This window comes from Elephas maximus, chromosome 9 (genome assembly GCF_024166365.1).
Source record: "Elephas maximus indicus isolate mEleMax1 chromosome 9, mEleMax1 primary haplotype, whole genome shotgun sequence".
Lineage (NCBI taxonomy): Eukaryota > Metazoa > Chordata > Mammalia > Proboscidea > Elephantidae > Elephas > Elephas maximus.
In genome coordinates, this window is record NC_064827.1 from 64,374,931 (window position 1) to 64,401,557 (window position 26,627).

Here is a 26,627-nt window from a genome sequence, read left to right on the forward strand (position 1 = left end):
AAAGGCTGGCTCTGGGAAGAGATCTATTTAAGTTTGTCTAATCCAATATTTAATAAACATATTGATCAATGGATGCCTTTTTCTGAGAAGTGTTCTTTGAACATCTCAAGGAACTGGTGTTCCACTGAACATACTTTAGAAAATGCTATTTTGAGTTTTCCGTACTTAGTCATCTTTTGATTTATTTGAGTTGCACAAATTAAAGGCTGATATTCATACAAGAGAAATTCTCTGGAGTATTTAGAAACCCAAAGGTATATGGACTATAGGAAAATCTATATATCACCCTAAATACTTTAAAGGTGAAGACGGCTTCCATTAAAAAAAAGAAAAAATCCTGGTGGAGGCACAAGTTAAACGAAAACTGGAGATTAGGCATTGTGTTTCTTGATTAGGAAATTCACTTATTGGATAATTTGGAAAGATGAATGGTTCTACTGAGGTTATAGTTCTCTTCTCTCTTAAAGTTCAGACTATCAGTGATGACAGCAACTCATTTAATGTAGCGGGCCCATAGAGTTAGTTTCAACTAACATGTATATGGAAGTAGCCTCCAAAATGCTTATTTATGACATCATAGTAACAAAATGAATTCGAACCAGTCTGCATTTTAGAAAGAGGCAACAATCCAGGAGGATTGGGATACTAGGATCAGGATTCAGTCCTGGGAAAAAGCCATATTTTTCCCAAGGACTTGGGTATTCTTTTTCTTCAGCTTTAATATTCAGATGAAAGAAGGGACTCATTTGAGTCAACTTTAAAAGGACAATTTACAGCATAATTTGATGTCACAAAGTCTCTAAGGATGAAAGAATCTGACTCAGAAGCAAAGCATAGCCATGTGCCATGGCGTTGGATTTCCTACTTTGCAATTAGTTTGAGAAGCTAATGCTGCTACGGTTTTCAGCAAAAAGATTGGCAAAATACCCTAACCACACCAAAGATAAAATCCTCCAAGTGAAAATCTGTTAGCTCTTTCTCTACATTTTGCTTTAGAAATAATCTCCCAAATTAAGGATACATGTTAGGACTCTTCCCATGCTATCAGACAGAGACTGGCAGTGCCAACACATTAGCCGTGCAGAATAAGACCTAAGGTCTTGAGGTCACCTTGATCTCCAGCTATCTTTGCAAAAGATGCAAAAAAGCTGAAAAGTGGGGCGTAAGAAAAAACTCAGGAAAAAAAAGGTAGTTAGTGTATGGTTAGTGTGCCATACAAGCAAGGGACATTCTTCTCCTGCCTCTGCTAATTCTTTAAAACAATTCCTTGACATGCTGTCTGATTCTAGGAAAGACAGACATTGAAAAAAATGTAATGCTCTGAGTGTTCACCACATGCACCAAGATTTGGACAAGATGATGGATGCCAGTAAGATTTGGACACTATGTGACAGATACCAATGGGTGACAAAACATGCTTGACAGAGGAAACATCAAAAAAGAGAAGTCCGTTTTGAGGGAATCCGGACAAATAAAAGTCTCAAGAACAAGATGAGACCCATGTAGTTGCTTGAGTGTGTTTTAGAGTCTCTTCTTAGCATGTTAGGAGCGCCAACGTTACATGATTTAAGATCCTGCTAGAGAGAAAGAGAGAGTAGATCATTCTGAACAAGGAACAAAGTGTGACGTGCATACATCACTTTGAACAGGACATAGGCAACTCTTGATTAAAAAGACCACAGGCAGATGATAATGGCGGTATTGGAAAAGATTATTCAAGATTAGATGAAAGGATGATTTAGAAATTCGACCAAAGCAAGTCAGGTTAATGATATACAAACAAACAGAGCAATCCAGATGTGAGTGGATATTTAGGAAAAAAGAGGCTGACACTGAACTTCCTTAATTTGGGGTGAGAGTTATTTGAAAGCTTTAAAGCCCTGATTTGGATGGTTCTACCAAATCCAAGAAGGATCCAGAGGGACTGTGAGGATGAAAACTGGGTAGCGGGTGATTTCTGGAATGCTGAAGTTCAACAGAGTGTAAACAAGCCATAATGGAAATACCTGTGGTTGCTTGGACCATCAGGGTCTGAGCGTGCTGCCCGCCAATCAGCCCATGGAGGTGGGCAGTGTAATTAGAGGAAGCTTTGAGGTTGGTGATGACACAGCTGCGAGACACCCCAGGCACAGAGTACACCACCGTCTCCTGGGGGTGGTCAGAATTCCTAACTTCTACAAGAAAGCTATCAAAGGAGGATTCCTGAGCCTTCCAGGAGATAGACACACTGTCCCAGGTCACATTTGAGATAGTGAGGTGGCTAAGCAGAGGTTCAGCTACTAAAGAAAGAAGAAACAAATATGAAAGGGGGTCAATTTAAAACAAATTATAGGGTCAAAATCAAAACACATAAGACTAAATCCATAAAGTTTTAGATTTACGCCCACTCCAGTAAAAGAAATTGCCCTTTGTTGAAAAACAATTTGAAAAACAAATACATATGCTTGACTAATTTTCTCCTCTAGGTTTTTGAATACTTCAGTCTGGCTGAGATAGGAATTACATAATGCCATCTCTTTGCCTTTTCTATGGACCACCTTGATAACAATTTGTAGTCTCACATAGATTACAGAGAAGTTCTCTCTTAACCATGGGAAACTTAGCTGATAGATAATTTCGATGTTAGTGTTAACCCTCTTCTTGGATTTCCCAAAATATGAGGCACTATAAGGAGAAATGCCCCTGTGTTTATTCCACAAATATCCTGTTTATTTTCAGTTCGTGATATCTTATTTATCTGTCAAGATGGCCATGACCTTTGACCAAAATGTGTTAAGGCTATTTTGAATGGACAAATCTCTCCTTTCTAAATTTATGTAGGGTTCTCTTTGGCTCCATGCCCGAGGGAACCTGGCATAGTATGTATCTCACAAAAACCCTAATTTAGAGAGAGAGCAGTTTATTCTTTTGTTAGCCAAGTTCTTTGTTTCAACAAGACTATTTTACTTTCTTGTCATCTGCCATTCACTGTTATGGGAAAAAGACAGCATGGCCCAGTCTTTTCTTCTAGACATAGTGTTGGAATTGGGGTGGTCTGAATGGCAAGGCTACCTCCTATACTCATCTGATGAGCAGTCACTACTCTTTCTCTTCACTTTCCCAGTTTGGAAAAAAAAAAATACACGATGAGCCGAATTCCATTAAATCATTAGGATATTTGGGTTTTAGAAGGTCAAAGGCATTAGGTTAACAAAGAATATAAATTTTAAGACCTCTTTGGTTCATTCAAACATCTTTCCGAATCAAGGACAACTCTAGTTATGGTTTTTTAGTTATTGAAGAGTAGAATTCTTTTCTCCTGATTTCCGTATGACAGTCTGGACCAAACTACATTTCATTCTGCAATTGTTCTGGTTGCTGATTATTCAGGCAAATGGCTGTATGGAAAGCCACCATCTGGGCTGCTGTCAGAAAGAAATACGTTAAATAGTGCTCCAACCTGGTACCATGGGAGAGTTAGTGCACTGTGGCTTGTGCTTCGTTCGACGCACCAGGAGAGGAAGTAGCTTCACCCTGCAAAGAATACTCTGGAGAGAAGGTGTTAGAAATGGGAGAAGGCACATGTACCTGTTGTGGCTGTGGTACTGATGGTTTTGGTCCGGATGCTGGGAGCAAGTCCAGAGAGGTAGACAATAAAATCAGTACTAGAGGGGAGCCCTGAGATATGGGTGGTTCGTTCAGCACCAGAGATATTATATTCCACCGTCTCCAGCAACCTATTGGAATCAATAATTTCAATGGTAAAGGTCTCGAAGACCCCATCAGTAGCTGTCCAGGAGAGATTGAAGCTCTCAGGAGTTATGTCAGAAACATTTAAGTTTCCAATTTCAGGTTCCTTGGCTGAAAAAGGAGAGATGGGAGAGAAGAAAAAGAAGACAAATTAGTGTTAATCATTTGACTTATGTTTTAAGATTGAGTTTGTTAATAGAACCGTAGCTGGATACAAAGATCTGTTAGCTCAGGGTTAGGGCCAAAATGAAGCAAAATGTTACCGGCGCCAATGAAATAGAAAAAGAGTCTTTGTTAAAAGAAAAATGCAACCGAGGAGGGTATGACAAATTCCTCAGCTCTGCAGCTGTTACACGTGATCAGGCCCTGGCCAAGAGATCCTGATGAAGGAAGAAGAACTGAATGATCTCATCAGGAATTCCTGTGCCTCAGCTCTGGATGCTTCCCGGAGCCCCACCTCAGGGATGCTGGCCATCCGTCAAAAGATAGGAGTGCTGGCAGCTTCTGGGCTCTTAAATTGCACCCAGGAGACCAAGATTACTTGGCTCCCTCCTGCAGGCATCTTTTGCTTTGAGAGAGCTCCCATCTGTTCAAATAAGAATGAAATAATTCTGATGCCATTACTCTCTCAAGGTGGTACCTTGAGGCTTCTGATTTTCTGCCTTAAAGGGAATTGGCAATTTTGTCGGTGCAATTCTTGGTATTTTCTTTATAGTTTGAAAAAAGGTCAGCCTTTCTCATATCCTATTAAAATAGCACCATCTCTCTTAACACCTTCTATGTGGTCCAAGAAGGCTAGTATTGCATTGCCAGTCAAGAGAGCTAAGCCAAGACAAGGCAGTTCAGGTAAGCCTTTTCGGCCAAGAAATGACAGGAATAAAACATGCAGAGGAGAGGCAGAAGCAGGGTTTGAAAAGCTAGTACTTTCTGGTTAGCAAGGAAGGAGAAGAGTCCTAATCTCTGAGGCCAACCCAACAGTTTTGGTGAGACACAGACCAACTCATCAAAAGTAAGAATGTTGCTATCATTAAAAAGAAAAGAAAAGAAAAAAAAATGAAAGTCATCCAAATCACTAGATTGGCAGGAAAGATCAGAAGTGGCAGGTGACTTCTCTGCCTTCTGGGAAGGGAAGGTTTGTGGATGCCAGATAAAGAGCCCCTGTACATTCAGGGCAGCCTCAGCAGAGCTGCCAATTTCAAGGCACTTCGAGGCCATTGTCATTAGAAGTTGTCTGTGTTTTATATTTATCTCAGTGAGAGTTACTGAAATGATTGGGGCTGACTGTGGATGTGTGTTTGCCACAATCAACTAGGACCTATAGGTTTGTCATGAAAATTTAATTGCAATAAGCATATAAATAGAGGGGCAGGCATATGCAAAACAAAACAACCAAGTCGCTATCGAGCTTCAAACCAGTCTAGGCACATAGGAAGATAAGCAATTGAAGACCGTGTTGGGGAAGGGCTGCTCTTTTCAGCAGGCTCCTGAAGAAACACTGAATGCCTTGTGACTCCGGAACAGTGATGAGTCAACTATAATGTACCCTCCTGGGTCTGGGGTAGGGCATGTGCCAGCTCTTGAATAGAAGGGCAAAAGGGCTATCAGTTTGTTGACATCCACAGCCTGGGACGTTCCTTGTGCCAGATACTGTTGGGTGTACTTCTGCTAATGAATGGCTTTCTCTTGGGTACAGTCTCCAGTCATAATTGTGATTTTTTTTTTTTTTTGGTCTAGTGTTTGGTAATTTGATGTTCTAACAATGACTTAGTATCTGAGACAGTTACCCGGAGGAGGCTAATTCAGTTCTCTTATTATATACTCAGTGCATTTTAAAGAAGCATTTTATAAATGCAAGAACCACAGTACCTAAGCCCTTGAAGGACCTGGAGATGGGGAAGCACCATCTCCAACTAGCAAAAGCCTCTCTAAAGTAAATAATCTGTGTTCCACCAGAGCTCATGTGATGGGAAGGATGGGCTTTCGGTTATAACCAAGCACTGGAGAATTAAAACCTCCAGGCTGTCTCTTGAAACAAAAAAGCCATGCTTTAAAAGAGATGTAGTTGTAAGATCAGCCAGGCAGAGTTTGGAGGAGAGAGGCTGGGAGGCTGGAGGCCGGGACTGGCAACATCTGCATTGTTCACCCTTGAGGTGCAATGGTATCTGGAATAAGGCACAGCTCACTGGGAGGTGTCTGAGCATGCATAGCCAGCAGCTGAAGGGCACAGAGAAGTCAGCTATGGAGAGAAGCTCATTCCTGCAAGGTCTCTTGAAAAGAAGCAGGGAATTTTTTTTTTTTTTTGTGGCGGGCAGGGGGAAACTTTGAGAAGAAGATACCTGTGGAGGCCTCGGCAGAGAGTGCTGGTGTTCTATAGCCCCGAGTCACCCCATAGATGGTGACTCTATAGGGGGTGGCAGCCTTGAGACCTGGGATGTACACAGCCCTCAGGCTACCAGGCAGCGTGAGGTTCTGAGCTGCCTCCACCTTGTTAGCCTCCTGCACCTGAATAACAAAGTGCTCATAGGCCTGGTCGGCTGCGGTCCAGTTGAGTTGGAGGCCATCCCAGCCAACCTCAGTCACGGCCAACTCTCCCAGCTGGGGGAGTTCCTCTGAAGAAGGACAGAGAAGTATTGGTCAGTTCTCAAAAGGGAGCATGAGGAAACCAAACGTCCCACAGCCCAGCTCCAGGAAAGAGAGAAAGGGGTGAGAGAAGGGCTTTTCTGGTCAGTCCTGGTCTCTGGGCATTTCCAATTTGAACCCTGGTACTTTGACCACAGCTTTCTTCAGGAACTGATGTGACCAGAAAAGGGAATGTCTGCATCTATCATCCCCAAGATGGCGATGACATCTGGGCAATGCACGGTCCGTAGGGAGGCCTCTGAGTCTGTGCCACCAGCAGCTAAGGGCACAGGGAAAAGATAGGATTGTGGGTCAGGGTGAGGGAGGTAGGGAATGGTTAGACATGCAGGTTTTGGAGGCAAATAAACCTTGGTTAGAATTCCAACGCTGATATTTGCTAGCTGCGTAATCTTGGGCATGTCACCCTGCTTCTCTCCGATGCTCAGTCTCATCTTTAAATGGGCCAGTCGTACCCATTTCATTGTATTATGTGGTGATTAAATGATAAAATATTTATAAGCATCTTACAAATATTTTTTCCTTTAGAAAATAAGTGATAAACTTATCCTGAGATATAGTGAAAGCCTGATAGGTGGCAGCTTAAAAATACATACCCTTGTTTAGCTGTTTTTCCTTGGAACTTCTTAGTCATGTAGGGAGAATTGCCTGCTTCTTTTCATTATTGAAATTAGAGAGATCTCATTGCTGGGCTCATGCTCTCTGTCTGGGTTTATAAAGCATGTGCTGTTTCAAGCTTTGACAAGTATGTTGTTTTTGCTCTGGATTTTTCTCAGAGCTTGGGGATCAGAGATTATGTACAAAATGCTGGCTGGCTCTTCTCCTCCTGCCTTAGTCCAGTGGTGCTCGCTTTGTGTCTGAATGAAGAATGGCTACATCACGAAGCGAGACCGTTTGTGTGAAATGAGCGTGCCTACTTTTAAGTAAAAGTGATTATGGTTTTCTCAGTAACTGGTTCAGAGAAGGGGACATTATTATTTTTTACAATGTAGGATGGAAATTTGATGTAGTTATTACCCCTGACTGAGAAAGCTTGGATTTGGAATATGGAAAAGCCCAGAGCTTAGTGGGATGCTTCTTAGAGTTAAATGCAATCTCTCAGTCTCTGTCTTTAAGGCTGAAGTGGCCGTGGTTTAACAATGAGATACGTCAATATCTCTGGGGATTGCAACCAAAAAAAGTATAAGATATTTGTTCTCAAGTATCCCAGGGTTCAGTGCAAGAGGCAGTGCAAGAGTCTGGGAAGCCTCTGTCTCCTACAGCGGCTGTTCTCAAACTGTGCTTACATAGATGGGGGGTCTTTCTGGAAGAACTGGAGTGGGGACATGGGCGGTGGGCAGCCCCTCCTCCTTCCCAGCTCAGAGAGAACAGCTGCTCTTTTATCTGTCAAATTGTGGGGCTCCTTGTGAGATTACATTTGCAAAAGGAGTGTTGCTGCTAAAAGAAGTTCGAAAACTATAGATATAGATTATTAGTGTCCAGCATCCGGAGCTCACCTGTCTTAAAGGTACTTTTGCTCTTGTTTCGTGTGAAAATATTCCAGGAAATACAGGACAACTTGGTCAGCTTAGGTGTCTCACAGTATCTATCACCTTTCATATTTTTGCAACTGTGTGAAGTTTCCACCAAGGACCAAGTTTATTTGGCATTTGTGAGCAAGAAAATGATTTTATTTGAATTAGGTGATTTGAGTGGCATTGTCAAAACCCTGGGTCTATAGAGAAGGGCAAAAAAACACTATTACCGAAATTTTGGTCCATTTGTCCGTTGTTGTTAGGTGCCCTTGAGTCAGTTTTGACTCATAGTGATAACACGTGACAGAGTAGAACTTTCTCATAGGGTTTCGAAGGCTGTAATCTTTATGGCATCAGATCACCAGATCTTTCTCCAGCAGAGCCACTGGGTGGGTTTGAGCTGCCAACCTTTTGGTTAGCTTCTAAGCACTTAACCGTTGTACCACCAGGGCTCTTTTTAAAGCTATTTCTAGAATCCTCATGAACAGCCCACCATCTTCTATAACAGATGGGGCAGCATATTTGCAGGGGACAAATTGAGATTATTTTTTCCCCTCAAATTGAATGAAGAACATCGAGGTCAAATGTGGCTGCCCTTCCTTGGAAATGTTTCAGCCTTGAGTATTTGTTAGAGAGACTTGGATAATTTCAGTGGAAGGTGACTACAACATTTGCAAAGGTTATTCTGCAGAGATGTGACTACAAGTTGGACGGCATTAGTGACTCCAAGGCCACTACTGATAAACTTTCTCTAGAAACCTCTGGTCTTATCCTGTGCCATAGCCTTATGGTTTATGCTGTTGTTATGAGTCTGTTGCCATACAACACATTTAGCTATTTACTGTTGAACTGTTGAATACCTGCTGTGTGTTGGGGATATTGTTAAGCACTTTCATTCAATATCTCATTTATTGCTCATGACAGTATTCTGAAGTAGGGGTATTACCTCTGATTTAAAGATGAGACAAGAAGGCTTAGAGATGTAACCTGATCTACCCAAGAATATTCAGTCAGTAAGGTGGAATTCTAACCCAGATCTTCCTTAGTTAGAGCTTGTGTTCATGCTACCTGTCAACAACATCAAGGTAGGACCCTGCCTTATGGGGACTTTTCTCTATTGCAATGACAGTCTTCGTAAGTGGTCTGGAAGGAGGATCAGATACCTGTGATGACTTCCACAGCAAGGGGTCGAGTGCTGCGGCCCCTCACCACACCTTGCAGAGTGATTGTGTAAGAAGTACCAGCCCTAAGGCCTGGGATTTCCACCAAACGCAGGCTGCCAGGAACTGTAAGATTGCGAGCCTCTTCTGCCCGGTCAGCCTCCTGGACCTGAATGACAAACTGTTCATAGGTTCCATGTGGGGCAGTCCAGTCCAGTCTGAGGGTATCCCAGCTAACTTCGGTCACTGTGAGGTTTCCCACATCTGGAACCTCCTCTGCACAAGGACATAGAGTTACTGAGTTACTAAAGAAGGCAACTGTATGGTGGGATTCAGGTGAGTTGGTATTTCCACTAAGGTTGGGATGAGCTGTCTGGTTAATGTTGAGTACGGTGCATAATTTACAGCAGGTATCGAGCACTCTAATTGTTGGTGCTAGAGCCAGAGTTTTTCTATTCAGCTTTCGGGAATGAAATATAGTTTCAGGAATTGTTCACAACTTCCATTCTTGATATGTAAATCGGGCTTTGGGGAGTCATCTGGAGCACTCTGAAAATGAGCTCAGAGCTATTTTTTTAAAATTTTCACTTTCAAGTTGTGCTTCCCAACTTCTTATATATTATGACTAAAATTTGCTTTGAAAGAAAAGCCACCTCTCAGTTTTGTACAGGGAGAGTATGTGGAATTTTCCATGGGATGGGCTACCACGCCACTCTTAGGACCAGGCCATATAAGGGAGTATGACATTTGGGAAGAAGCAAGGATGATTCATGGGTATTCGCCCAACATAGTAAGAGCTGAACATAGTTTAGAGCAGGACAGGGCTCTGATCCCTCCTGAGAAAAGACAAAGATAAGGAAGAAAATTAATGAATTAGTGTAGGATACCTGTCAAGACTTCAACAGAGACAGGGGTTGTGCTGTAGTCCTGAGTGACCCCACGGATGGTGATGCTATAATGAGTGTCTGCTTTGAGCCCAGTGAGGTCCACGGACCTCAGTCCTCCCGGGACTGTGAGGTTGTGGGCTGCCTCTAATGTGTCTGTCTCCTGCACCTGAATGAAAAAGAGCTCATAGGCCCCTTCTGGAGCGGTCCAGTTGAGCTTGAGGGCATCCCAGCCCACCTCGGTCACTGCTACCTCTCCCAACTTGGGAGTGTCCCCTGGAGAAGAACAAAGAACTAGTTAAATGATCAAATCATACAACAAGGTCCAGGGAATCTTTAACACAAGAATAAACTTTATGTTACTTGAAAAATGTGTCTTTCTTTAGATAAGCACCGTTATCATGCAGTCTCCTAAATTTTAGAAATATAGCAAAGAGGGAGAGGTGTAGGAAAATATTTGTTTTCTTATCTTATTAGGGATTAGCGCAAACTTCCAGGGGATGAGGGGATTAATTTTGTGATTCCCTCTCCTCCCCCCGTTAAATATATTGCCTTAATATCCCTAACAGGAGTAAGCCTGTTTATGAGGCTAAAGGGCTCCTCCCTTGGAGCTGTGTATATAACCCCAGAGGCTGGACTCTGCACAACTCCAGAAGGCATTGTCCACATGTGTACAGTCTGAACAGTGCCTCTGCGTTGTGCAACTCGATGGCCTGGCCTCCATTAATAGACACCAAAGGAAGTGTTACAACATATGGAAGAACAAGGCCATTCAAAAGATAGTTGTATCTGACTATCTTTGGGTAGTTTCCTGTTGAGAAAAACAAAGCTATGAGTAGAGAGGTAAGAGATACCTGTGGAGGCCTCGGCAGAGAGTGCTGGTGTTCTATAGCCCCGAATCACCCCATAGATGGTGACTGTATAGGGGGTGGCAGCCTTGAGACCTGGGATGTACACAGCCCTCAGGCTACCAGGCACCGTGAGGTTCTGAACTGCCTCCACCTTGTTAGCTTCCTGCACCTGAATGACAAAGTGCTCATAGGCCTGGTCGGCTGCGGTCCAGTTGAGTTGGAGGCCATCCCAGCCAACCTCAGTCACTGTGAAGATTCCCAGTTCAGGGGCTTGTTCTGAATAATGACAGAGATGGAATCAGTTAAATCAGCCCTCGAAACACGTCCATCCTGGAACCTAGAGATGGAAAACCTGCTGGCAGTGAGGACAGGCCACCAGAGCCTGGGGTTGTGTTTTGCTCACTCCATCCCTTAGTGGTCCTTTCTTCCTTAAAATACCAAAAGAAAAATCAGTGTGGTTATTTTGTCTTCATGCATATTGGGTTAGTTTTTGAGAAACAGTATTTTCTTATTGACCAGTATCCTGTAGATTTAAATGCTTTATAGGTATATGTAGGTCCTTGGTGGGTGCAAATGGTTTGTACTCGACTACTAACCTGAGGTTCGGTGGTTCAAGCCCACCCAGAGGTGCCAGGGAAGGAAGGCCTGGTGATCTGCTTTCATTAAGATTACAACCAAGAAAACCCGATGGAGTAGTTCTGCTCAGTACATGCAGTTATCATGAGTCAGAATAGAGTCAGTGGTAATGAGTTGGTTTTTTTGTTTTTTTTGGTTTATAGGTATATGTTAGTGGCATTCTGGGATTTAGTTTCCATTTTGGAAAGTGCCTCTCATCATAAAAAAGGAACCCTCAGGTTGTCTGTGGCTTTGATCTGAGCTGTTCTGCCTTCTATATTTTGAGTCAGTTGGCTCCTCTGTTTTCCCTTTCTTTTCATGCCTCCTCAGTCTCTTCTGGCAGGCCTATTTTACAGTTTCTTTATATTGGGATTTGGTAAATTTCTGGGGTTCAAACCAATATACTCAAACCACGTCTGTAAAGAGTAAGGATAAATTAACATAGTACAAGTAAGGCAGAACTGAGGAAGGCAGTGAGTCTTTGAAAAATTGTCCCCTACTGGATGGAAAGAAAGATTGAGGTCTTGGGAAAAACGACTTACAAAGCGCAGTTAAAATTGAATGCACCATCTTCATTCATTTCCTGAACACACAGAATAGACTACAAAATCTGCCTTAAGGAAGATAATTTGCCCAGAGCTGAGCTTAAGTGGACTTTGCATGACCTAGGAAGAAAGGGTTTTCTCAGGAAATGGGTCCTGTAAACAAGAGTGTAGAAACTGTCTTTTGCTCATTTAAAAGAATAAATTGTTTTTCTATGAATGCCCAACATTGCTGCTAATTGCAAATGAGCCCTATGTATCCATTAAACAGGCTTCTTACTTGAAAATCTTAGCTCACAATTTGATTAGGAAGACCCTTCCAGAAGGGAATACGTTTCCTTTCTAGAATCTATTTAACACAGACTTTTCTAAATTCTGGAGAATATTCTCCCTAATTGTTTCATATCGGCAAAGCTTACACTCCTTCAAGTCTTGTTTGATCTAGAACGGGGATGAGCAGAGGACAGCCTGAGGTCCAAATCTGTCCCACCACTTGTTTTGACAGTCAGTAAGCTAGGGTTGTTACAGTTTTAAATGGTTGGGAAAAAAAACCAGTGAAAGAATATTTCATGAAGTATGAAAATTATGTAAAATTCAAATTTCAATGTCTGCAAATAAAGTTTTACTGGAACACAGCCATGCTTGTTCATTCATGTGTTGTTGCTGGCTGCTTTTGTGCTCCAATGGCAGAGATGACAACTTGCATCAGAGATTATATGGCCTGCAAGGTCTAAAATATCTATGGAAATTGTTCTGGCTCTTTACAGAAAATGTTTGCCTATCTCTGGTCTTGACCTGCGTTCTATGGGCTCCTCAGTTCCCCCAGATTCATGTCCTGGAACTCATATTCAAGGCCTCATAGCAGTTATTAACATGCAAACATGGTCTCTTGGAGAAAGAGAGGCTCAAAACTTAGAGTGGTCTATCTAGTTTTGGGGAAGGGTCAGCCGTCCTTAAATCGGCTGGTCCTTGTGAAGTCAGGGGCAGTGTTCTCAGATATCACAGTTATATCCTCAACATTGGATTGAAGCACAACTACATTCAGGAGGGTGTCCTATCTGAATATGCCACAGGTCTCCGTGTGTAAAAGGGGTATAGGAGAAAAGCAAGTCTAAAGTCAAGGAAATTGATTCTTACGATTCTTATGGCCCTTAAACTCCTCTTCTTACCTTACTTTCCTCTTTTTTTTCTTTCTGCTATCAAAAATTGCTTGTCAGGAACTTATCTGACATTGACAATTTACCTGTTAGCGTGAATTAATCACTGCTCTTCCTCTCCAGCTATCTGCATTTTTTAGCCTTACCTCTAATTGTGTCATGAAAGGTATTTTGTTTATTTTTTTTCATGAAAGAAATTTCAGGTTCCAGATTGCAAGAGATGTGAGGAGAGTTACCTACCTGGGAGAGGAAGAAGGTGATTATGGGATTGCCTGTTCAGCTGTTACACTAAAGATGCACGGGGAAGGAGGAGATACGCATTAAAAGTTGTCTCTTCCTGGAGGGAATCTTCTTTTCTCTTTGAATCAGGTTTTTGAGATCACTGATGTTTTTATACAATGGCCTCTGATCCTTGCTTCAGCTGTCCATACAGCTGTTAGGTTTACTTTCACATACTGTCAAGTTGCTCTAATAGTCATGGTGATGATATTTCCACCAAAATATTTCACCTACTCCTCCACTTTTTTCTTTCTTGCCTTTTTTTTTTTTTTTTTTTGGTAGGCAAATTAATTAAGAGAATCCGTTTATTATTTAGAAAGGAGGTGCTGTGGCTATGTCTGTAGTGGATGCTGTTGGTGCCCCACTCAGGTCCGTTCACCAAGAGGACACCACCCACTTTCCAGCTGCTGGAAGTGTTGGCTGCTAAAGTTTACCTTTGCCCCATTCTAGAGAATTGATGGTGGCAATTATCTATCCATCTATTTATCTACCTATCAATTGATCAATCAATCTATCATCATCTATCTATCTTCCAAAGGAAGTCAGCTCCAGGAGAGCAGGAACTTCATTTTGCTCAGTGCAGTACTCATTTTCTCCAGCGCTACCATCTCTTTCAAAACTACCATCATTCCTAATCTGAACTATGCAATGGCCTCCTAACTGGTCTTTCTGCTCCCACACTTGCTGCATTACAGTTTAATTCCCATAGAACAGCCAGAAAAGTCTTTTAAAAATATCTCTTTTCTGCTCTCAGCCCTCCAATGACTTGCCTTTACCCTTAGAATGAAATAAAAAAAAAAAAATCTATCTAATGGGCTCAAGCCTAATGATTGTGAGCATGGTGCAGGATGGGGCAGTGTTTCATTCTGTGGTACATAGGTTCGCTACGAGGTGGAACTGACTCAACAGCACCTAACGAGAACAATCTACAACTCTCTCTATCTCTCTCTCTACCTCTGTCTCTACCTGCCTGTCTATCTGTCTATGTATCTATCTATGTATCTACCTATGTATGTATGTATGTATGTATGTATGTATGTATGTATGTATGTATGTATCTATCTATCTATCTATCTATCTATCTATCTATCTATCTATCTATCTATCTATCTATCTATCTATCTATCTATCTATTTATCATCCAAAGGAAGTAAGCTCCACGAGGGCAGGAACTTCATTTTGCTCATTGCAGTACTTCTGTCTCTTAGAGCTGGTGCTTCATAAATATTTGTTGACTAAGCAAATAGAAGAAAACAATTTCTTTTTATCACTCTCTCTAAGTACATGCAAAGTATGAAAGGTTAATGCACATGTTTTTGAACTGAAAACATGTTCTAATCCTACTGACCTTTCAAAGCATGAAGAACAGCTTGATGGCACTTGGTGCGTAAATCCTGAGAAATCCAGTACTTAAGGTAATAGAGGAGCCCTGGTGGTTAAGAGGCTGCTAACCAAGAGGCTGGCAGTTGGAATCCACCAACTGCTCCTTGGAAACCCTATGGGGCAGTTCTCCCCTGTCCTATAGGGTCACTATGAGTTGGAATTGACTTGACGGCAATGGGTTTTTTTTTTTTAAGGTAATAGAAATGGTGGTTTGACTAATTAAACTAATGCTAGTCAGACAGTAGGAGGTGCAACTTTCATGAATGCAATCAATAAATAAATTAAAGGGAAAGGGGCAAGAATTAGGAAAAGAGGAGGAATAATATGAATGAAAACACAGTAGACAACAGTTGAGGCGGGGACCAAGAGTCTCTACATAAATGCTGAATATACATTTCCATTTAAAGGACAGTCTTGTGGGCTTACTGCCCCAGAGGCCAAGTGTTTCTGTTGTGCAGTTCCTCATTGAATTTCTCGGCATTTCTTTATGAAAAGGCTGTTGTCTTTTTCTTACAGCTGTTCACCGGAATCTACTCGCTGAACAATGTCAGTGGGCCTGGGAAATTACAGTCCCCAAATCCCATTTCTGTGCTTATGGTGGGTGCAAACAGCTGACCTAGAGGAATTTCTGGCAGAGCCAACTTGAGATTCCCACCGTCTTATAGACGGTAGTTGTATCTCATGGCTGGATGAGAGCACTAAATACCAGCTTGGTGAGAAATCCACTTTCAGTGTTCACTTGTGGGACAAAGAGTGATTCTCTCACAGCAGGGAGATGGTCAAATCCAAGCCCTACTACCCCAAAGGGGAGGCTAAGTTGCTTCAATCTCATTTTTTCAAAATAAGATAACTGAAACTAAAAGTCTTGCCTGCCTTAAAACCCTTCAGTGGCTCTTTTTCACTATCAAGAATGAAGCCCAAGCCTTTTAGCATGATATTCATGGCCCTTTGTAGACTGTCCTCATGTCTCATACCTGGGTAGAAGCAGTCCATGAACAGAATCAATAGAATTGATCACCTGAACTCATTTTAGACTCCTGGCAGAGGCTTCTCTCTATCAAATATCTCTTCTCCTTCTCTTCTTTACTAACAACCAACCATGATTTTATATGGACAGTATAATGCTCAGGCAGAAGACTCTCTTTCCCAGCTTCATCTACAACTACTAGTGGCCAATGAAATGTGAGGAGAAGTCATTGGTGAGGCTTCTAGAAAGAATCATCTAGAAGGGACTAGTTTTTTTTTTTGGTTTGGTTCTTCCTCTTGCATATTGCTTAGAACACAGGTGTGAAGGTTATACTGCAACAACCATGCTGTGACATTGAGGTGTCTTCTAAAATGGAAGCCAGGAATTAAGAATGGTAGAAAATAAAGATAAAAGGAGTCTCTGATAATTTGCACCATGCCATCCCTGAACCTCTAACTCCAGATTTATTTTGTGCGAGAGGAAACCAACCTCTCTCTTACTTAAGTGACTTATTATTTGAAATTTTTGTCATATGCAGATGGAGGTATTCATAATGAAAAAGATTCCTCAAGGCATTTCTAAGTATGTTCTTTATTATAACCCCTTCTTTGCTTACCAAAGCTCAGGTGGAATAGCACCTCAGCCAACCTTTCCTGGCTGCTTCTCACTCCCCTGATGGCTCCCTTTCTTTGATTAAATTCCATCTAATATTCTGAGTATCTACTCTTCCCCAAGAACTGTGAGCTGGAGTACATGAGCAGACGGAACAATGCTTACTATGTGGCCCACTTCTCCCTCAAGGATCAGTATAATACACAGTATGCAGTAGGTGCTCAATGCAAGCTCCCTAATTAAATTAAAAATAAAGACTATTACTTGCCAAACCCTGGAGAAATAACATTTACCACTTACACTTCTTGATTGAATATTTTGGGGTCAAAATTAAATTGCATATTTTTCATATAGGAAGAACCATTTTTTTCCCCCTTTTTGTTGTTTCAATTTAGCCACTGAGGAAACATGGCAGGAGGGTCAGTGAGGAGGATAACGGGGTTAAAGGGGCATTGGAGGTCAGGATTAAGCTGTTGTCTTGGAAAACCAGGGTTCATCTCTTAATGACTAAAGCAAAAGAGAAAATGGAAGGGCACTTTGGGAGACTCAAAGGATCATGTGCAACTTCCCAGTGGTAATCTTAGATGGAAGAAGGAGACCTGGAATAAAAGTATTTACTGGAAAATAACAAAAGAATTATTATCATTATCTTGGTCACCTTCAAAAGAAATGAAATGAAAAATAAATCAATTGTTAGGTTGAAGAGGGGAAGAAAAATGAGAAACAATTTAGAATAATTTTAAAAACGCACACATAATTAAAAAAAAAACAAAAACCTGAGGACAAACAAACAAATACAAACCCTAATGTTTAAGTTCTACTAGAAAGAGCCACTTAAAAATCACTATTGCTCAGTGAGGGGCTATTGCTGACAAAAAGAAAAGTCAATACACAGTAAAGACAAGAAGGGGCTTTTTTAAAGTGATGTTTAGTGACATGATGAGTAGAGAAAGTAGCATGTCTACCCATTTGGCTTTCTCATGTGCAAACAAGCTGGCTAAGGGGATCCACGAACCTCAGGATCAATAGGGGGTTTGGAAGGTGCTCCGAGGCAAGACTCACCGGTGGATGCCTTTACCCGCGCGGGTTTGCTCTTGTGTCTTCCTTTCTCTGCCGTAAGGATGATGGTGTATTCCTGTCCAGGCTCCAGGCCTCTCAGAACGTGGGAGGTGGTGTCTCTGGGAAGCTGCACCTGCATCTGCTGCCCCATGGGGAGGCTGTAGTTGAGGCGGTAATGGTCAAACTTGGCCAGGGGTGTCTTCCAGAGCAGATTCAGGGTGGTTTCCGTAGTTTCTGACACCCGGAGGTCCTTGGGAGCATCTATCTCTGGAAGGAAAACAGAGAGACAGCACCTTTCAGGCTGGTTCAAGAGCTAAAAGTTGGCAGGTTCCATGCTGTGATCCTAGCTCTGCCATGGAACTGGCTTCAGGCAATTCACTTGAGCCTCAGTTTTTACCTTTGTAAAAGGGTCCTCATCATGCATTATACATTATATATTTTGGAAGATTAAAAATGAATATGGTGTGTATATCCATACCCTGGAATGACACTCAACAATTAAAAGGATGATCTATTGACACAAGAAACAACTTCGATGGATCTCAAGGGAATTACACTGAGTGAAAAAAGTCAGTCTCAAAAAGGTACATACAGTTTGATTCCATTTACATAGTACTGCTCCCAAATGACACAATTACAGAGATAAAAAACAGATTAGTGGTTGCCAGAGCTTAGGGATGAGGAGATGGAGGGAGGTGACTGTGGCTATAAAGGGGTAGCATGACAGATCCCTATGATGGAACTATTCTGTGTCTTGACTGTTGTGGTGGACACAAGAATCTACACATACGATAACATTGCACAGAACTAAATACACACACACACAAATGAGTGCATGTAAAACTGGTGAAAATTGAATAAGGTCAATGGATTGCACCAATGTCAATGTCCTTGTGATGTTATACTACAGTTATGCAAGATGTTACTACTGGGGGAAAATGGCTAAAGAACATAGGGGATCTTGCTGTATTATTTCTCACAATTGCATGTGAATCGATAATATCCAAAGGAAAAAAAAAAGAAGAATATGTATGTTCAGAGCCCAGCATTGGATCCTGTATAATTTGGAAGCTTAATAAAGCAGGATATACGTTCTTCTTACACACCAGCCTCCTTTTTCCTCACATACCTGGCAAGAGTGACACTGAGGTAAGTGGAGAGGCAGGGGGAAATTTTTTCTTATTGAAGCGTGAATTATCCAGAATAAAACTTGCTTCAAATCGCCTGGAGGCTGGAGCTACAGGATGTAATGAGTTAAGTGCAGACGCTTCCAAGGAGGCAGGACCTGAATTAAATGCTGGTTCTGCCATTTATAATCTGCTTGGCTGGGAATATAAAACTTAGATATTTTCTAATAGGGAACTCCCCAAATACATTTCAATTAGACAACAGTTTGTACAAAAAAATGGAATTAGTTAGCAACTTCGAAAACATTTGCATATTATAAAATCTGCTTCCAGTTTTTCTTTAAAATATCCCTTGGCTCCCTTCTTGGCATGGCATGAGTGGCATTGGCATCATTTAAATGGGGTGTCCACTCACTCTTCCTGTTTACTCATTTTTGTTACTTTTGAATTTAGACATGTGGGCTAAATGATCTCAGAGACCACTGTCTCATTTGAACTTCTACTTTTACTTTTTAAATAGGTTTTCTGCCACCTTGGCCATGTCTTGTCTGCCTATCCTGCCTGCCAGCTCTGTGGTGGTGGAACCCATGATGCTTCTCACCTGTGGCCGCATTGATGGTGGCTGGGTTGCTCTCCTTGTCCTCCTTCACAGCGGACACTCCAATTCCATATTCAGTTCCTGGCCTCAGACCTACAGGAAAATGGGTGGGTTAGGATTCAGTCTGAAATCATAAAGACTTGCAGAGGACCATGACAATGGCTCTGAGCTACACGAAGGCTAGGATTCTCAATGCCCAAAATATTTTGAAAACCAACTTGCTGCAGTCCAAGTGAAGGGATTGCTGGGAACTGGACTTAGTTCTCTCTCTGGAGAATTGCAAAACAGGGATATGTGGGAGCAGGTTGCCAGCCCTTTGAGGACCCCTGGGAACAGTTGGATTGGGGAAGCAGAACTTGCCTGTGAGCGTGGTTTTGGTTGTGGCTTGTTGGCTCTTCGGGACGTCAACCTCTGCGTGGTCACCTCCGGAGATGGGTGCGTACTTAATTCTATAGTTGTCGATGGCAGCCTTGCCGTTCCTCCATTCCAGGGTGATGCTGTTGTCTGTCTGGGAGATGCGTCTGAGATTCCTGGGAGCATCCAGGCCTGTTGGGGAGAGGAGGGAAACTTTGTATGAAAATACCAGGTGCCAGGAGAGCTGGAGTCTTTGACAGTTCAACCTGTCATAGAGAAGGTGCCTGCCGTTGGAGAGAGATGACAGAATAACACAGATAGCCCTCTGCCTTGGTAGTGGATGCACAAATCTAAACAAATACTACATATTTGGCACCTTTCCCCATTATTAGTTTGTGTGCCATTTCAGTCATTCATGTTTTCCTTAGATTTTGTTCTTAAAAAAACGATTACAAATTAGCTCTACAAGAGAGAACTGGTCTGTTGTGTTCATCACTGTATTTCTAAAAACTCACATAGTGCCTACTGAACACTGAAAAAAATACTGATTGAATGAATGCCTGGAACTTTGATACTTTTAAAATGATGCCATTGACTAAGAGGTTAGGAGGCATCTTTGCCATTCATCTTTTCCACATATTGTATTTTAGTATTAAAACATTTATTTGATTTTTATTTGAACCAGAACTTTTGTCAGACAGAGAACGTCAGATCAGCATCCTCTATGTGCATAAAAAAGTATCCTTTGGCACTTTTCCTTTGAATAAAATAATCACTACAATATTCTAAAATAAAATTTAAAGGAATGAAAATCCCATCTTGCCTTTTTCCTGCTGTGAAATGCTCTGGGAGTCACCTATGATGGTTGGTCATAGGTGTCAACTTGGCTGGGCTATGGTACCCAGTTATTTAATCAAACGTTAGTCTAGGTGTTGTTGTGAAGGGATATTGTAGATGTGGTTAACTCTCTAGTAAAGATTACCCTAGGTGATGTAGGTAAGCCTCATCCAGTCAGTTGAAGGCCCTGTGAGAAAAAACTGAGGTTTCCCAGAGAAGAAGAGGTTATCCCTCACTAGTGCGGCATCAAATCCTGCCTGAGTTCCTAGCTTGTTGGCCTATCCTATGAATTTTGGACTCAGAAGGCAACATCAGCTTCTGCCTGAGTTTCCAGTCTGTGGTCTTGCTCTATGGATTTCGGACTTGCTAGCTTCCACAGTCATGTGAGTCAATTTCTTAAAATAATCTTTTTACATCTATCTGTATCAGTACTTGTATCCTATCTGAATCTCTAATCTGTGTTTGTATTTCTGGGTATATGTGTATATCTCCTATTCTATTTCTTTGGTGAACCCTGACTGACACACATTCCAACATGGAGTGGCATGGAAGTCTCATAATCCTTTCTCTACTGTAACTGTTACCTGTAGTGAGGGTCTCTCTGGCTGGGTTGCTTGACATGTCACCCCTGCGGGAAATGAGGGACACCTCGTACTCAGTGTCTGGCTTTAGCTTCCCGATGGAGTATTGGTTCTCATCAGGCATGAGGTCGATGGTGGTGCGGTCGCCCCGCACGTCTTTGATCCCATAGGAGAGCTCGATGCCATCAATCTCAGCCAGGGGCTTGAACCAGGTGATCAGAGCAGTGGTGTCTGTGACGTCTTTCACCTCGACTTGGCTGGGGGCATCCAAGCCTGTGACAGGCAGAGGGCAGAATGGTTTCAGAGATCAGGGCCAGTGTCAGTGGCTGACCAGAGAGGGCGTTGTTGCCACTCAGAACTGTGGGTGTACATTTCGGCATTGTTTACTGGCCATTTGACCTTAGTTTACCTTTCTGAACCTCGGTTTCCAGTTGGATAAGCTATGAGTAGGGATTATGACAGCTACCTCTTAGGAGTTTTTGTTTTTTTCAAATATTCAAGGAGATAATGCTTGCAAAGTATCTAGCATGACGCCTGGCATATGGCAGTTGCATGATAAATGGTCATTGCTTTGTTGATATGATTATTCCTGTTTTCGTAAGTTGAAGAAACACACTTAGAGGTTATTTCACTTGAAAAATTTGATTTAGTATCTCTAGTTTTTAATTAGACAAAACTTCCTGGGTTACTGATTTCTTCTCCAGTGTACCCCCACAGTCATGGTGTAGAAGGCTGAGACAATGACTGTCTCCACATGTATGGAAAGTTATTTTTGGTTAAGAGAATTTAGAGAAGAAAGTCATCTCTGTCACAAGCCTTTCCTATCTTTGTATCCTCATCTTGGTCTTTCCTCCTGCCCTATCCACCCTTGTATCACGTGCTCCGAATGGATGCTGCTCGGAATTCCGGAAGCACGTGGAGCTATTTCTCACCTCCTGGTCCTTGCACATGTTGTTCCTGTTTTTTCTCCCTGAGATTACCCTACCCCAAAGGTCTCCTATTCATCCTTCGAAACCTCATTATGTCAACTCCTAAAAGAAGCTTTCTTTGACCCTGCTGCAATCAAATAAATACATTCTCCCTCCTTGTGGTTGCTATTGCCCTTAAAGAGAATTCTAACACTGTTCTTATCTCACTGTTCTTTAAAAGATTCGCCTACAGTTTTATCAATTTAGATGGAATCATTCATTCATTCACTCTTTTATAGTATGGGTCCTAGGCTTCTCTTAAGCCCCATCATAGTTAGGCACATATGAGACATTCAGTCAATGTTTATTTCTTGCCTTTTACAAAAGTTAGTTCAGTTTGTGCTTTCAGTGTTGGTTAAATAAACAATATCAGATGAAAAGGACTTTGTTTTACACAGGCAACATGAAGGAGGAATAATCCATTGCTGACTGTGAGAAAGTTACAGAGTCTATCTTTTGACCCCCTAAAACGCACAGTGAAAATGATGCTTTAAATCAACAATGAAGCCACCTGTCCTATGTTCTTATAGCTGCTAGCAAGCACCCAAAACACAGTGCCTTCCTTAGCACCCCTGTCATTACAGAAGCTGGGAGTCAGCCAAAGACACCGACCTACCCCTGAATTTTGGACCCTTGAACAGAGGGGACTAACACTCTGTGCTTATCATGTGCCAACCATGACACTTTGTCATATGCTAAGACGTATCTTAGCCCTCAAGACAATCTCATGAGGAGGATCCTATAAACTCGTATCCCAGATGTTGCATCTGAGCTCCAAGGAAAGGGCTTGCTCAAGCTGATGGTGAGGGGAGAAGCTGGAATTCAGACTCAGGGCTGTCTGAATCCAAAGCCCGTGCTCTTTCCCCTTAACATAATGATGTCTCTTGAAAATATTCACATATCAAACGTGGTTATAGTACCACCGCTATATAAACACCAGTGGGAAGAAGCAGAAATTATTTTGCTACCAAAAGTTTACGTTCCTTTAAAAGTGGAAGAAGTTTAGAGATAGCAACAAAATAAACAGGTAAACATCTTCCCCTCAGTGCTGATATTTATGTGATTCTGCAACTTCAAATGTTGGGATGGTCATCCTGCAATAAGAAGAAAATAAAACAGCCACTCCCCAAATCTAGATTAAGTAGAGGAAGATGAAAGAAATCTTTTTTTGTATTTTCAGGGTAGCTTCTCCCTGCAAATAAGCATTGGTAGGTCTTTTCTATGCCTTTCTGGTGATCTAATTTTTCCTGTTGGTACCTGCCTCTACCTACCACAGAGCAATGTTGTCAGGATGATGGAAAACACCTGCTTGTTAAGGAGACAGTCCTATGAATTGGCTCTGAGCTAGGCAAAATGTGCACATATTTAAATGCAAGATGTTCTTTTTTGTCATTAGCCAACAGATTTAACTTTTCAAACAACCCCCTGCCTAGAAGAGTTAAATCCCTAAACTGTAGGTGCATGTGTTGTTTTGAAGAAGATAAAAAGAGGTTTCACGAAATGGGCAATGCAAAATGATTTTCTTTCTTTTTTTAAAATTTGCTTCCTGGCAGAATAACTCCAAATTCAGATCCTCCCCACCCCAATCTAGCAATGCTAAATCCTTTCTACCCCCAAGGATCCCTGACATCATTAGTACTGAAAAAAACTTTATTTAGTTTCCTGTTGAAAACATGGGATAAACATGCTGCATAAATCAGAGCCTCGTGGATGCTAGCGGTGATGGGGTTCAAGTTTTAAAAAGTTATGGCTCTGTTACTATCAGCCATGTGATGTTAGCTAAACTGATTTAACTTCTCTAAGCCTCGGTTGCTATTCTTGAAAAATAATGACATTAGTATTTTCCCTGCCTCTTTCACAGGACTGTTGCTAAGATTAAATTAGGCAATGTGGTAGATTGTTTGCAGTGGCCTCAGTTATTTCCCTTCCTGTCTCTATATCCCTTTGAAACGTGACTTTGAGCTCATCTTATCAAGAGATGTATCCGTTTCCCCACCCTTAGATATGAAATGGCCTTAGGGCTTACTTCGATCAGTATAATGGGACAAGTGATATGGTGCCAGCTCTGAGCCTAAATCTTAAGAGGCCTTGCACACTTCCTCTTGTTCTTTTAGGGCGTCTGCTTAGCTGCCACGTGAACAGGCGCAAACCAGCCTACTAGAGCATGAGAGATCATGTTGAGGTGAAAGGCCAGTCTAGGCCAACCAGTCCTATCCACACAGATGCATAAGTGAGCCCAATCAAGACCAGAAAAATTCCTCATTGAGCCCAGCCCCAAATTGCCAACCTGCAGAATTGTTGTTTTAAGCCACTAAGCTTTGAGCTTATTTGTTTCTTAGCAAAAGCTAATTGATACAGATGGGATATAAGAAGGTACTTTATCAACCAGAAGGTGCTGTGAGGTTTCATAAGCTTTATCATTGTATCAACGGCATTAAAGTGATACTTACGGGTGGTTGTCACCCTTTTCAGACCAGGACCTCGGGTGTTGTTTTTCACGATGTGCAGTGATATCTCATACTCTTGCCCAGGAGCTAGGCCAGTTTGCTGATATGTGGTCTCTGGCCTCCTCAGGCTTTTTGTGATCTCTCCCTCATCTTCTTTATTCTGAAAGATAGAGACAACTTGGTAAGACCCAAAGGAATTGCTGACCTCTTTTCATATGTGAATCATTCATTCCCCAATCTTTCATTCCCCATTTATTCTTTCATCCATTCACTGAGCACTTAGAAAGCACCAGGTCAGTACACTAGATGCTGAGGATACAAAGATGATTAAGAAGACATTTCTCAGGTTCTTTTCTTCCTCTGGTAAATCTCTCTACTCACCAATTTGACACCCAAGTCAAATGACAGGATGTGAAAGTCAGAGAAATTCTGAAGCCAGAACCCCTCCTTTGATAGACTAAGGGAGCAGCATCAGAGAAGTCAGGCAATTCTCCCATAGTCACACAGCTGTGACAGATCCTAGGCTTGAACTCAGGAACTCAGTTCCCTGTCTCACATGTACATTTAGGCCCAGAGAGAAGGGATGCCCAACCTGAGAAATGCCAAGAGGCATTTTGAAACAGCAACCAGTTATTCTCTTCTTTGCCTCTGAGATGAGATGCCATACTGTGAGGAGCATTGGAACTGAGAGATGACTTAATTTCTATTTGCCTAGGCTCTCTTAGCCCTAAGAACTACATTTATTGACTTATTAAAATCAGGGGAAAACCAACATCACTTCAAATATATATGCATACACACAGATTGCTCATTTTAAAGCCTTGCCCCCCAACTAAAGTAGGAGAAACAGAGTTGATGTGAAAGTCTGCAGAGCCCTTCGGCCATCTTTGAGATCCTTGTGGTCAAATACACCTGGGTCTTCGGGCTCCTTACCATATTCCGGAAGATGATCTCCCAGGTTTCAAAAGCAATGTCCAGAGGATCCCACTCTACTTCCACAGATGTCTCCTTGATGGACTTGAATTTTAAGCCTTCAGGTGTAGGCAAGTCTGTCAGGAACAAGACAAACAGGAGGTGAGGACAAGGCAGCTGTGATGGGGCAAGACAGCCATGACTTCAGGAAACCCCAAGGGTGGATGTCTCCCTTGGTTGGGGCTGGTCACCAGCTGGTCTGTTTAAGGGTTCTTCCATGAAACTGTCTATTGCAAGGAGATAGGAAAATCAATAGTAGGACCAACCACACGATTATCAACCTGAACCAACTTGTAGCCATCAAGTTGATTCCAGCTCATGGTGACCCCATGCGTACAGAGTAGAACTCTGTGGTCCATAGGATTTTCAAGGCTGTGACCTTTTGGAAGCAGATCACCTTTCTTCCAAGGTGCCTCTGGGTGGGCTTGAACCACCAACTTTTTAGTTAGTAGTCGAGCACTTAATCATTTGTGCCACCCAGGGACTCCAACCATATGATTAAATATTGGCAATTTCATACTGTTTAACCTAATAATAGTCCGGGCTTTGGAATCAGACAGACTTGGGCAAGAATCTGTACTCTACCATTGCTACCTTTGTGACCTCAGACAAATACAAAATGCTCTGAGCCTTGGCTTCCTCTCCCATGAGAAGGGAGTATATATGCCTGCCCCAGGAAATGTTTTGAGGACTACGTAAAATAATCCACATAAAGCGCAGGGCGTGGTTCCTGGCATCTAGCAAGAGTTCAATCAATGGCAGTCACTGCTACTATTACTAAGCAAGAGAAGACCAGTTTCCAGCCATAATTTGTTTTTCAGGTGTGGAAGTAATTATGCAAGAGTTGGACTCTTAAAGGAATAACTTGAACTCTAAATAGCAGCAGAGTAGAACTGCCCCATAGAGTTTCCAAGGACAGCCTTGGAATCGAACTGCCAACCACCTTTTAGTTAGCAGCTGTAGCACTTAAGCACTGTGCCACCAGGGTTTCCAGTGTTTTGACTTTTGTTTATTTGTTTTAATGAATGGACAGGGAGCTACAGAGAAGGTAAGTGGGTACGGTAGTTAAGAGCATCAACTCTGCATCCAGGTTGCTAGAGTTCAAATCCCATCTCTACTACTTTCTAGCTTATGTATTGGGACAAGATTTAACCCTTCTTAATTTTATTTGTAAAGAGGGGCTAACAACAGCACCTAACTCCGAGGACTATTATAAGGATTAAATGAGTTAGCATACGCAGACTACTTAAAACAAAGCCTACTGCATAGTAAACACTTGCTAAAAATGAGACTAAAGAGGCATACCAGCTCAGGGGCAAGGACTAGAAGGCAGGAGGGGACAGGACAGCTGGTA

The 26,627-nt window shown here is 42.0% G+C and overlaps 1 protein-coding gene across 7 annotated transcripts in view; it reads right to left on the minus strand.

Moving 5' to 3' along the window:
* The window catches only part of TNC (tenascin C), a 99,411-nt gene that overhangs the window by 35,989 nt on the left and 36,795 nt on the right, over positions 1 to 26,627 (minus strand). For 2 of the 7 annotated variants that reach the window (XM_049895123.1, XM_049895126.1), the window contains exons 5-15: positions 25,235 to 25,350; positions 24,305 to 24,461; positions 20,890 to 21,159; positions 19,475 to 19,660; positions 19,118 to 19,207; positions 17,393 to 17,656; positions 10,779 to 11,051; positions 9,928 to 10,200; positions 9,044 to 9,316; positions 6,066 to 6,338; positions 3,568 to 3,840 (exon numbers count right to left, since the gene is read on the minus strand). In XM_049895123.1, coding sequence (XP_049751080.1) covers positions 3,568 to 3,840; positions 6,066 to 6,338; positions 9,044 to 9,316; positions 9,928 to 10,200; positions 10,779 to 11,051; positions 17,393 to 17,656; positions 19,118 to 19,207; positions 19,475 to 19,660; positions 20,890 to 21,159; positions 24,305 to 24,461; positions 25,235 to 25,350 — 2,448 coding nt within the window. Of the gene's footprint in view, positions 1 to 2,006; positions 2,280 to 3,567; positions 3,841 to 6,065; positions 6,339 to 9,043; positions 9,317 to 9,927; positions 10,201 to 10,778; positions 11,052 to 17,392; positions 17,657 to 19,117; positions 19,208 to 19,474; positions 19,661 to 20,889; positions 21,160 to 24,304; positions 24,462 to 25,234; positions 25,351 to 26,627 lie in introns of all 7 variants that reach the window. The other 5 variants (XM_049895121.1, XM_049895122.1, XM_049895125.1 and 2 more) reach the window with 5 other exon arrangements.